The 12,694-nt window shown below is 30.6% G+C and overlaps 1 protein-coding gene across 4 annotated transcripts in view; it reads left to right on the top strand.

The window, feature by feature from the left end:
* The first annotated feature begins 6,596 nt into the window (after window positions 1-6,596).
* The window catches only part of LOC109861417 (orexin receptor type 2-like), an 11,645-nt gene continuing 5,547 nt past the window's right edge, over window positions 6,597-12,694 (top strand). Inside the window, exons 1-6 of one of the 4 annotated variants that reach the window (XM_020441057.1) lie at window positions 6,597-6,830; window positions 7,039-7,192; window positions 7,617-7,835; window positions 9,210-9,372; window positions 10,314-10,426; window positions 12,148-12,446. In XM_020441057.1, coding sequence (XP_020296646.1) covers window positions 7,165-7,192; window positions 7,617-7,835; window positions 9,210-9,372; window positions 10,314-10,426; window positions 12,148-12,308 — 684 coding nt within the window. In that variant the 5' untranslated portion in view covers window positions 6,597-6,830; window positions 7,039-7,164 and the 3' untranslated portion in view covers window positions 12,309-12,446. Of the gene's footprint in view, window positions 6,831-7,038; window positions 7,193-7,430; window positions 7,836-9,209; window positions 9,373-10,313; window positions 10,427-12,147; window positions 12,448-12,694 lie in introns of those variants that run through there. The other 3 variants (XM_020441056.1, XM_020441054.1, XM_020441055.1) reach the window with 3 other exon arrangements.

Here is a 12,694-nt window from a genome sequence, read left to right as displayed (position 1 = left end):
TACTATAACGGTAACGGTAAGACTCAATTTCGGTACTATATCGGTTTCGGTATACAATCTCTAGTATAATACCGGTATTGAAATCATACCGGTATTAAGTCCCTGGTTGTGCGAATATGTGATGGTAATATTATTTATTCAATGTATATAAATGAAGCATAACGTTTCGACCTTCGATTTAGGTCTTTATCAAATTCTACAAATACAATATAGCAAAATATTAAGATTTTTTTATAAACGTAAATACGCAATATAAGATTAATACAATTTTTTAATTTTTTAATATATTAGAAGTGCTCAAACTTAAAAAAAAATTTACTTTTTGAAATGCCAACGTCTTGTCCAGACTTGGGTCTCTCTCAGATTTTTTTTGCACTTCAAAATTTAAACTTCGCAAAATTATTAAACGAAGGACGCTGTCAACAACTTCTACTATATCTGAGGCCCTAAAGTTTTTTTTCGCGACCTTCAGATGTCGCTAAATTAATACCTAGTAGACACACCGGTTTAAAACTTTTGGGTGGGTCTCGTAGACTCATATCTGGCGCTGAAGGATTAATATCCGTATCAAACCAAAATGGGTTTTTCTAATTTGAAACTAAAAATGAAATTTTGTACAAATAATAAAAGTACCAAAAGACATAAAACCGTAAAAAGATAAAACTATACTAACATGGAACAAAACAATTAGATACGTACGCTGGCACATTCGTGTGCTACAAGAGCTTTACGACGCTAAGCTAATGTTACATTGACTCGCTTTATCATCCATTGTTTTAGGGTTTTAGGGGATTTTTATCAGCGTCTGGCGCGCAAAAAGGGAAAGAGAAAAAAAGAGAGAGGGAGAGATGTCGCGTATAGTAGAGTTTACTATACTATTCTGGATGTAAACGGAATACATACAATACTTAAGCTGCAATGTTTAATAAACAAGATGAAAGTACATTTGCATGTAATTGATTCCAGTAATTAAATCTAATATTTGCCACATTCGGATAAAGTAAAGGTTGTGTCCACGCAGTTCGGTATCTAAGCTATCTTTACGCGTGACGATTTGATATCATTTTGACTGATCAATCGAACACTAAGAATGATATATTTTGAATATATCATTCTTGCTCAGTCATAGAGACAACGCTAACTAAATAAATAAATATATAAGTATTTAAAGAGAAAAAATAAATGAGAATTATGTGTGATAATAGGAATTATACAGAGATGTTTTTAAAAAATGGTAAAAAACTTGGAAAACTTAAATCTTCTATTGATTTTACATGCGTTTTATTTTATATAAAAATAATGTTTTATTTTCACACAAATTAAATCAAGCTTTTGCGTATTTTTCTTGTTTTTAACATCATCAATACCAAATAGCCACAGAATTATAGAGAAGCCTTAAGACACTAAAAAGTAGATATATAATTTTATTATTATTATTTTTTTAAATACATACTGCAAGAAAGCAGTGTTTTATTATTATTAGCGTTGTAAATATAAGAACACACGGATAGAGTTTTTGCTTACATTTATTTACGTATAAACGCATATTGGTAAAAAAATTTACATTCTACTACAGAAAATTCTTTTATTCTATTTTATACAATTCTGTACGTGCACGCATAATATTTTAATGATTAAGTAGATGAAACTCACGTGTAAGATTTACACGTGAACACGTATATATATATATACAGGGTGTCCCAGAATTGGTGTAACATCTCTCGTAGACAGGTAGAAGAAATAAAACTGAGTCGATAAGTCCTATAACATTTTGCTAGATTCGCAATAGTTACCGAAATCTTAATTAACAAAGATCCGCGAATAAGCGTGCATCGGGCTGTCTTACGCGCGGACAGCCCGGCGCTTCGCACAATTACATTTTAATATGTATATGTTATAGTATATGCTGTTATATTAGTTCCTCCCATATGATCCTACAGGTAACACCGTAAGCGCGCGAAGCGCACTGGGCTGTCTTAAGCGAGTAAGACAGCCCGATGCATGCTTATTCGCTGATCTTTGTTAATTAAGATCTCGGTAACTATTGCGAATCTAGCAAAATTGTATAAAACTTTTTGACTCAGTTTTACTCCTTCTATTTGTTCACAAGAGATATTACACTAATTCTGGGACACCTTGTATATACATATATATATATACATGCGTATTTCCGCACAACATCCAGCGAATAGCTCTCATAACCGTTTATACATTTTTTAGTTTATATAAAAAGTAGTTTTCTATAATGGTTATATAAAGTTTTATCACAAAAAAATCTCTAATTTGCCGAATTAAATCTACACAAAATATTTGTTATCATGTGTGTGTGTGTGTGTGTATGTGTAATATGTATATATAACAATAAATATTTGAATAACACATATATATATGTAACTTTTAGTAAAATTATGTGAAAATTCCACACACGTCTAAAAATAAGTTTAAACATCGTTTGTAAATTTCTGCAAATTTGCTCACGCTTTTAAAAACACATTTTCCCAGCACAAAGATAGATTATTCTAACCGAAAAACCGATTTCATATATTTCATATTGATTTTATATTACATTTATTATTTCCTATTATATTTACTTGAAAACATAACGCGAGAACACTGCAGCATCATATATCAGAATTTAGCAAGAGAAGTACACACACAAGCATATCTGTATAGAAAATTATAGAGAATATAACGTTGTGATAATACAGAATGTATATTGTCCGCAGTTTTGCTTTGACGATCGATAAACTTAATTGCATTATATTAACAATGTGTTGTCGCTTCTCTACTGACCATCTCATTAGACTCCATTTATTACTGCCATATGTCTATCGTGAATTGTGGCTCGTCTGAAACTCTGTTGTACGATAAATTATAACATCTATCGCGAGAGGTGGAGATTACTGCTTATAACGTACGTCAATTATTTATTTACGAAGCAACACAAAATATTTTTTTTCTTATGTTTGCTGTATGGGGATACTGCAAATCCTTCATTGCGAAATTAGCATTAAAAAATTTTACTTTCAATAGCTCTTTAATTGCGGTACATATTTCTCATACACATATGTGTTTCTTTTTCAATTACGACGCTAGACGGAAAATATCATTCGCTTTGAAAGAAAGCTTTAGGAAGAGAGAAATACAGCGCAGAATAAAATTCGCAATGGAGTGTTTTTTAAGAAATATAATGAGTCATCACTATCAAACATGACGTAAAGCTGAAAAAAGTGGCAACATATTATAAAAGTAATTGTTTTTCTGCTATTTTATACTAGAAGAGACGCATAGAATGTAATAAAAGTCACTTTATGCTTGGCTAAAAATTCCGGTGTAAGACAATGCAGTCGACCGTTACATGAATAATAAACTGTTCAGAAAAATCTTATTTTATTGCTTTTACTTGTAAAATATCAGATTAGATAGAGCAACGCTACTTCAGTAAATTTAAAAGGGCTAGATTTAAATAATAGGATGTATATATATAGAATATAAAATTGTTTTCGATTTTCTAACAAAAAGGATTAGAACTATCAATGTTCGAAAAATTTTCATTGTATTTATCATAATTTTGGCAGTACACATAGACAATATATATGTTTTTAGCTTGGCTGATGATGATCAAAAATATATTGATCAAAACGTTTCAAACGGATATTGTGTGAAATTTTTTCACCTTTACTTTCTCAACACACGAACAATTGTGATTTAGCTTGCTAGATTTATTTTAATTTTAATTGTTATACACATATTCATTACACATGAAAATGTGTAAAACAGTTTAACAAATCGCGGTTTACTTTTCTTTCTACATCTATAATTTGATTAGTCATTTCTATGAAAAATAAATAAACTGTCTATTCTTCAATAAACCATATAAAGTTAGTTGTCATAAATTGCAACGATTATTACCTAAAAAGTTGTTTTAGTTGTTACTTTATAATAAAAATTGTTTTAGTTGTTATTTCATAATTTTTTGATATGAAAACAATTAAAAAAAGAAATTTTGTCATTACCAAAAATGGTGATTTGTCACTTTAAATGTAATGGTGTATTAATGTTGTAAAAAAATAAAAACAAACTTAGAACAAAGAGAGAGAGTGATGAGTTTTCTCTTGAACTCTTTCTACTTTTTTGGAATATCCAATAAGTTTTTTTGAAATTGTTCTACTTTTTTTGAATTTCCTAAATTTACATTTAAATTCTTATTACATGCTTATTACTGATAAACATATTGGAACATTATGTGATTTTTTACTTACATCAGAAATTGCGGTATATAAAAATGATAATTTTATTGCATCAAACGATCTATTATACTTAATTGAAGGCAAATTAACTGTTTCTGAATTGGAAGTTCTATGTTATAGAGAGGATCTATCCTGAAATTCTAACCAAAGATACTAAATTCTGATTTTAATGTTCAATAAAACGTGATGAATGTTACAAAATAGGAAGTTCACTCTGTTGGATGAATGTGCATACTAATTAAGGTCAGTACTCAGCAAAAGAGATCTTTTTCTCTTCGTATTTGCATATTGCATGCAAATGTCAGAATAAATGTCAGATGAGAACATTAAAGATTAATCAGGAAAGATTACAAGCATTAATTCTTGTTAATTTTTGAATTAAAACGATTAAGTAAGTATATATTTGTCGAATTTTTTTCCGCTATATAATAAAACGTATTTTTATTTGCTATATTATTTAAAACAAAACAGTATCATTAAACAGAGACAATGAGTAATCAAGCACCGTACATAGTGCAATCCGATATTGATTAGATTAAGTAAATGGACTGTTTTCTTGCATCAAATTCTGACGTCACGTTGTGGAGCAAACGCGAGCTCGCACTGACAGAAAGTACCTAACGGAAATTGCTACGTGCGTTCCGCTTCGAGTGTGATTATATTAATCCAATTTTGCACTTAAACTGACTTCAAACTTATATCACACTTTCGTTTCTCAAAAATTAGATCGGCGAAGATAAAACGGAGATTCTTGCATTCAACGCACATTTCAAACAATTCTCTCTTCGATATAATACATTGAAAACATATATGCAAGTATACATTTCAAGTATAATTCAAGATATTAGACCGTAAAAATTTACGTCTTTTTAATTTACTTGTCTAATTTATTTTTTAATTTACTTTTATATGTATTACATGTTATTTAAGTGAAATGATATTTAAGTATTCAATTCAACATTTTAGTCCTATTATATTCATGTGTATAACAATGTGTCAGATTTAATTCTCTAGAGTCACCTTTATTTATGCCGTTATTATTTTTGGTATAGAGAAATCTGTTTGATTTCGAGAGAATTTTCATTTAATCGAAGAATCACATCTCGACTTACAACTTATTTGTGTACGTTGCATTTATTCTTCGATACCTCCTCTGTAATAATTTCGAAAATACCACTGGGTAATTTAAAAAAGCATTCTGGGGAAGTGTCTCGTGTGCACAAATCGATAACTATTAGTCAGGATCAGGTATAATCGATGTCGCCGATGATCTCATTTTCCAAGCGTATAATTTCGTTTTTGTCGCACATCTTGTCCCGTATATCAACGTCATTCTTCTTTCGCGACATTTAAATTGTAGAGGTATAAGATAGGTGTATAAGAGAGAGTCGTGCGTCGCCACGCAGCAACAGCGAACTCTGCGAAAAAAACGTCAATATAAGAGCAGCGCCGTTTCTCATAAAAAAAAAAAAAAAAAAAAAAAAAAAACAAGCAAGTGAAATATGCGGTAAAAAATATGACGTGCTACATGGAAAAACGCGGAAATGTCTAACGTCTGAATGTTATATTTTACACGCGATGTCTCTATCTTTGCAACGCAATCGACCGCAATGAATTTTTCAGACGTTTTCTGGGGCCATCAGAAGAAAGTCAGTTTATATCTCCCTCGCTCGTTTCAAGAAAATTACGTTCCGCTCATTTTGTTAAATATGTGACACAACGTGTAACGTATGTCATATAAGGTGCAAGTATGTTGAAACAACCTCAGCTTAAGCGTCATCGTAATCGAGAAGATGAACTTTTAACTGTAGACAAAGTAGCATCAGCAAGATACTAACTCTCTATGTGACAGGTTGAAGATAGTTTAGAATAATTGAAACTGAGAGAGAAAGAGAGAGAGAGAAAAGAGAGAAAAAAATTGAAGGAAATCTGCAAATTTCACTCAAAATTATCTTAGCTATTTTATGTTATTTATTTGTAAATATATAGAAAATTTAATTATATTCTGTTATTAATTAATTAATAATTAATTCAAATGTAATATTTTTATTGAATATAAGTGCATATATTATATATAAATTGCATTGTAAGTTTTTATTTTAAATCTATATTTTTGATATCGCGAGCTTTTGAATTTTTAGAATTTGCTCTCCAAATATATGGCATTGTTATTATTATGATTATTTATTTCAAAATTAAATTGAGATATAATTTTCCAGCGAGATTATCTTTATTCAATTAATTTTAATTAATGAAATACATTTACAAAATTTACTGAGGAATCATTTTGGATTAAAACAAAACGCGATTGTCGTCATAACAATGCATGTACACCACGTGTACTGGTAAGCGCTATCTTTCGAATTATGTGTGCGACTAGCGTGACGGATATCTACTTGGCTACACTCGCTGCAAATGCGAGAGCAGCGAGTGATAGCCGCGATTTAATTAAAACGTGCTGCGTTGCTGCATACACGCAGACGGTATTCGCGAGCAATTTTTGTATAAAATTATTTCGTGTAAAATACAAAACTTAAACAAGTATAAAGTTTTGTTAATAAGGCACATAGGCAATGATTGGTTAGAAAATATTATAATTCTGAAGATAGAATATTGCGCACATTTTTATTAATGTTGTTACTTGCATCTTCTTCCTGTTTCTAGTTTTTTTTTGTAAATAATATATTTGTACACGACATTATCTAATTTTTAGTTACTAAAAATATAACAATTTAAAGTTGACATAATAGTTGTAATTATTCTAATTAACGTTTATATTGCGTTTCAGACAGTATCAGTGAGCGTTAGCGTTTTGACATTGACATTTATATCGCTCGACCGGTGGTACGCTATATGTTTTCCGTTTCATCAACGATTCAAATCTACGACAAACCGAGCAAAGTTTGCTATTATAATGATCTGGGTCTTTTCGCTGATTTTTGGTAATTATCATTTCTAATAAGTAACTTATTATATACGTATGTATTGTTTTATTTATATTATTTATACTTTTAATAATATAGGGAAAAAGTTAAGACTGCATTACACCATATTTTAGAACACATTGTACAAAACAAAAGAAAGAAAGAGAGTGAAAGAGCAAACATAATTTTATTGAAGGAAATTTATATACATATATATATATATATATTACATTTTACTTTAGAATTGTTGCTATTTTCAATATTATATTATTTTATAAATATCGCAATGTTTTATATGAAAATCTTCTTTGCTGTATTCTTAATATTTTCATATTCTTTTTTTATAAAATGCTAACAAGTAAATTTTTGCAAAATTTTTACAAGAGAGTGAAGAAAACAAAATTACATTTTTATCAATATTGCTTTTATGTTGCTTGGTCAGATTTCCCGGAATTGTTGGTGTTGCACACGGTACCGTCACAAAGCCGAGTTCAGACTGTATTATTCACTCAGTGTGTCTGGTCATGGAGTCAAGAAAGTCAAACCACATTCACGATTGTCAAGCTGATGCTTCTGTATATCCTGCCTTTGCTCTTTATGAGCGTAGCATATTGGCGGATCGTGCGGGTTCTTTGGAAGAGTAATATTCCAGGACACAATCGTAAGCAAGAAAAAACACAGTTTAAGCACGCAATAACCAATTATTGTATGGTTTGTGTCTTATGTCTGTAAAAATTGAAATGTATAGTAGTATTGAAGAACTTAATATTATTTTTTTGTGTACACCAAGTTTTTACTAGTTCATTCATTATCACAGTTCAGTAAAAACATTAAAACTAAAATATTACATGCATGTACAGAGGAGTGCACGCGTCAGAGGAAGTATTTCTTAGAAGTAGAGTAAAGAAATTGGAAAACTAACACGAGACAAAACACTGGATTTTTGTGTAATGGAATACTTTATTTAGAACGTCAGACGTTTTGATCCTTGTGTTGGATCTTCTTCAGTTACAAACTACATATCAATGAATATAAACTATTAATTTTAGTTTGCTCATTATAATTTAAATAATCAGAATACAGCCTCATTCGTTTATTATAATAAAAAAAGATGTGAACATTCACCCGATTAAAAATGCAGGAAGTACATCAGGCCCGTTTAAAGTAAAAAATCAAAAACTAACATAATCGTTGGCTATAAAAAATAAATAAATAAATAAACAATATTTCTTAGAAATTTCTTCTTTGAAAGCTGCCCTACTACCGCGCGCCGTTTTTCTTTGGTTTCTGCCGAAGGAGAATGACCTACTTTACACCGTACATCTTTTTGGTACGCGAATTAAATAAAATTTGTTTTTCAATGTACAATTTTAGTGTTTACATCATTATAAATGTGCTTGATGACGCGTACCATTTTGATACGATACACGTGAAGAAGGAGTATCGTAATAGCTTAATATGACATTGTTTATATTATTGAGATCAACCCGATTTAATACGAATATAGTACTTAATACGCGTATTAAGCGATCAGTGTAAACTAGGCCAATAGCGCACGGAAGTAGGAGCAGCCGGAGAAGAAATTTTCGAGGAATACTTCTCCAAATGCGGCACGATATGATGCACTCTTCTGTACACACGCCTATACATATACCACACGTATCGTTACGTAAATAGGGCGATTCCAATAATTCCGCTTGATTATCTGCGATGATAAAATCGATTCTAATTGAAATCAAAACTATCACAATATGCAGATTATACGAATATAAGCCGCTTATAACTTGAAAATGCAGTGTAAGTCTCTCGTTTTGAAATATATTATAATTAATAATCTCTGCAACCACTGTTCTCTTTATCGAGATTAAATAGGAATATAGTCGAATAAGTGTCAAATATTCATGTGTACAAATATTCGATTCTTTTATGAAACACAAAACCAGAGTAAACAAAATACTTTAAAAAAGAATTCAATCAGAATATTTTGCATATAAAGTAAGTGAAATTACATGTAAAGTTAGATTTTCATTATTAGCAGTATCGACTAGAATCTCCCATTCGACTGAAATGCCTTTATCCGGAGGTGGAAACCCAGAAGGTCAATTAAGATCTCGACGAAAAGCGGCGAAGATGTTGGTCGCCGTAGTTGTGACGTTTGCCATATGCTTCTTTCCAGTTCATTTACTCTCTATTTTAAGGTAAATATAGTTATATGATGTTATATATTGCGAAGAATGATACAATTCCATGTTGAAATGTTAAATTAATTATCTCATGTGCACATAATCGTGCATAAAAATATAACACGTAACATGTAGTACATACGTAGAAATTTGGAATATTTTTTATTTTTCAAAACGTACGTGTATCTTAGAAACTGTTTCCAATACGATATCAACCCGGTAAAACATTTTCCACATATATACAATTGTATGGACATATTCGACATATAAATTTTCATATTGTAATTAGATGTAATAATTTTAAATAATAATAAAATTTTGTGTATAAGTATATATGATTATATATCAAAACAATTTTTTTAAATATAGTAACAATATAGAGTTTTACATAATTTTTTTGTATCTAACATGAGACTAATAGAGTTATTTTGTAATTTGATATGAAATATCTCTAAAGCCATTCTCTTAAAACAAGAAATTCTCTGTGTATAAAATTGTATAGACATATTCGGCATATAAATTTGCATAATTAGATATAATAATTTTAATTTGTGTATAAGTTTATATGAAAAATTTTTTACCTGGAATTATTTTGTCGCGTACAACTACACTTTGTATTTCGTTTATTAAAGATATTCTGCACAACATAATTCAGATTTAACAAACTGCTAGTTTAAAAATGTTTCGTTATTAATTTAGAATTATTTAGTAAAAAAATGAATGTCACTTATTGTAAGTAATAATTTGTTCCTAATTTTTCGATCTACATTTTTATGATCAATATAACCATAAGTTTTATATCTTATATAAAATTTTTGTAAACATACCTTATGTATTTTATTTTATCATTTAAATAACAAATAAGAACTTGCACAATTTTAACAAATCGCTTATATGTATATAAATGTGTGTGTAATATTATGTTGTGAATATAATAACGGGAATTGACATTTCAGATGTACCATGGATTTACCAGCTGATCAATGGACAATCGCTGTTAGTTTAATCGCTCATTGGCTCTGTTACTTCAACAGCGCGGTAAATCCTCTTATCTACAATTTCATGAGCGGTAAGAATTTATATGTATATATATATCAACTTATGTACTCGACGCTTCTAATGTAAGATTCTTGAGGATGTTAAGTCTCATTGTCAAAAAAATAACTCTGATTTTTTTCATAAGATTTAATTCAAAGACTGCTACATGTGTAAGTAAATAGTATGCGCGGATGTATATACGTAATAATTTCTCGAGCATATAAAAAGTATGTAAAACAAGATATCGTGCCGAGAATGCATGTGTACGTACGGAGTGACTTCTATTAAAATGCATGACACGTCGCAGGCACACGGTGCTCGTTGTTTCGGCTGTTTATTCGCTGTGTAAAACTGGCCCACGTTCTTCACGCTGAATTAGCTCGTACGGCATAGACTGCCAAAATTTCATTTGATTTTTCTCGCTTTGTAAAAACTGTGACATTACGTATGTAAGTCAAACTTTAAATGAACTTACACGATATTTTATAATATACAGGGTATATAAAAAATACCGGTACCGCGAAAAATCTTGAAAACTAGCTTTTTACGAAAAAGTGTTTCAGATAAAAGTTGTAGGATATAAAGAATTTATTTTCTGATTATATCAGCGTGGCCTTGGATGGCGCCACCAAGGTCAGATCAAGATCACATCGATTTTTTAAATAGAACTCCTTAGTTTTTATTGTAGATTCTTATAGCTTAATTGAAGAGCTTTGCAAAACACTAAAGTTTATTTTCAGTATGTACTTTTTGAGTTATGAAGATTGAATATTAGAGTACCGCGTCGGTACTTTTTCTAGGAGGATCATTTCAATCAAAACGAATTTTATGAGCTCATGATGCAGAGAATTGACAAAGAACCTAACTTCCTATTCAACATAGTTTTTTTTAATAAAGCAACATTCGAAATGAATGATAACGTCAATAGATGATGCTAATACCGGTGATACTCTAATATTCAACTCCTTCACAAAGTCAAAAAGTATTTAATGAAAATAAACTTTATTAGTGTTTTGAATCTGCAATAAAAAATATGGTGTTCTATTTTTAAAAAAATTCAAGATGACCTTGTCCTGATCTTGGCGATGTCATTCAAGGTTAAACTGATAAGAGCAGTAAATAAATCCTTTAAAACCCTACAACTTTTATCTAAAACACTTTTTCGTAAAATGCCTAGTTTTCGAGATTTTTCACGGTACTTTTTACACACCCTGTATCTCAGAAGTAAAGGAAATTATATTTTGTTTTCTATAACTATCGATTTTTTAATGCAGTTGTGAGTAGCAAGAAAAACTAAAAAAGATGTATTTGTAAGTTCAAAACTTATATTTTTCTTTTAAAATTGTTTGTGCAATGTAATGCAACGCATATAAACCAAATATTTTCATAATATTGAACATTATGTTCTATGTTAACTTTTTATTTAGACAATATAAGTCTGCATTCGAAATTTTGAAGAAAATAAATTTCGTAGTTACTTCTATGGTTTGCAACGTATTTTTTACTAATTAATAATTTTGAAAACGTTCAATAAAAAGAGAGAGAGAGAGAGCCAGACATACAAGTGAAAAAGACTTTTCCTGCGGAAACAGATGTGACTTTAATGGGTTTTGAACGATAGTTTACGAATGTTAAGAATAACACGGAATTGGGACTCGCGGAATTAAATTTGAAACACAGAATAGCGCGCGCACATTATCGGCTTCGTTAAGCCAAGATATGTAAAATGATTCGGTTTCTCTGCTATTGCAGGTAAGTTCCGACAAGAATTCCGTCGTAATTTTCGAGAGTGCAGCTCGCCAAACAGGCGGATGATCGCATTGCCGACGGTCCATCGGCATCTCCGATTGCCGATCGGCAGCGGCGAAAGTACAAAGGAATGTCGCATCAACTTGCGAAATCAACCGTTTTGACACGTGGCAACCAAACAATCGCGGCATACGAAAATACATCTTGACGCACCTGTGCGAGCGAATATCGTGGCCGAGACGACGTTCGACGTCGGTTTCGGAACGGACTCGGATATCGGCATCCGTTAGAACGATTGTTGGGTGAGCTAGAACAGCTAGAATAAAATTATTGCGTGCTTTTTCTTTTCTTTTGATATGCTAAACGCCCAACTATAATTATAAAAGACGTCACGTTTAATATAATTATGAAGTTTTGAAATACTTTTCCGATACTACGATTTTAATAAAACTATGTTTTTATGACTATCGAGAATTGGAGAAGGAAAACCAACGACAATTGTTGATTATTATCGTATATACTCTCTCTCTCTCTCTCTCTCTCTCTCTCT

Source organism: Pseudomyrmex gracilis, unplaced genomic scaffold, assembly GCF_002006095.1.
Source record: "Pseudomyrmex gracilis isolate BER0280 unplaced genomic scaffold, ASM200609v1 scaffold_748, whole genome shotgun sequence".
NCBI classification, from domain to species: Eukaryota; Metazoa; Arthropoda; class Insecta; order Hymenoptera; family Formicidae; genus Pseudomyrmex; species Pseudomyrmex gracilis.
The sequence above is the reverse complement of the archived record's forward strand: the minus strand, read 5'-3'. Positions and strand labels throughout refer to the sequence as shown.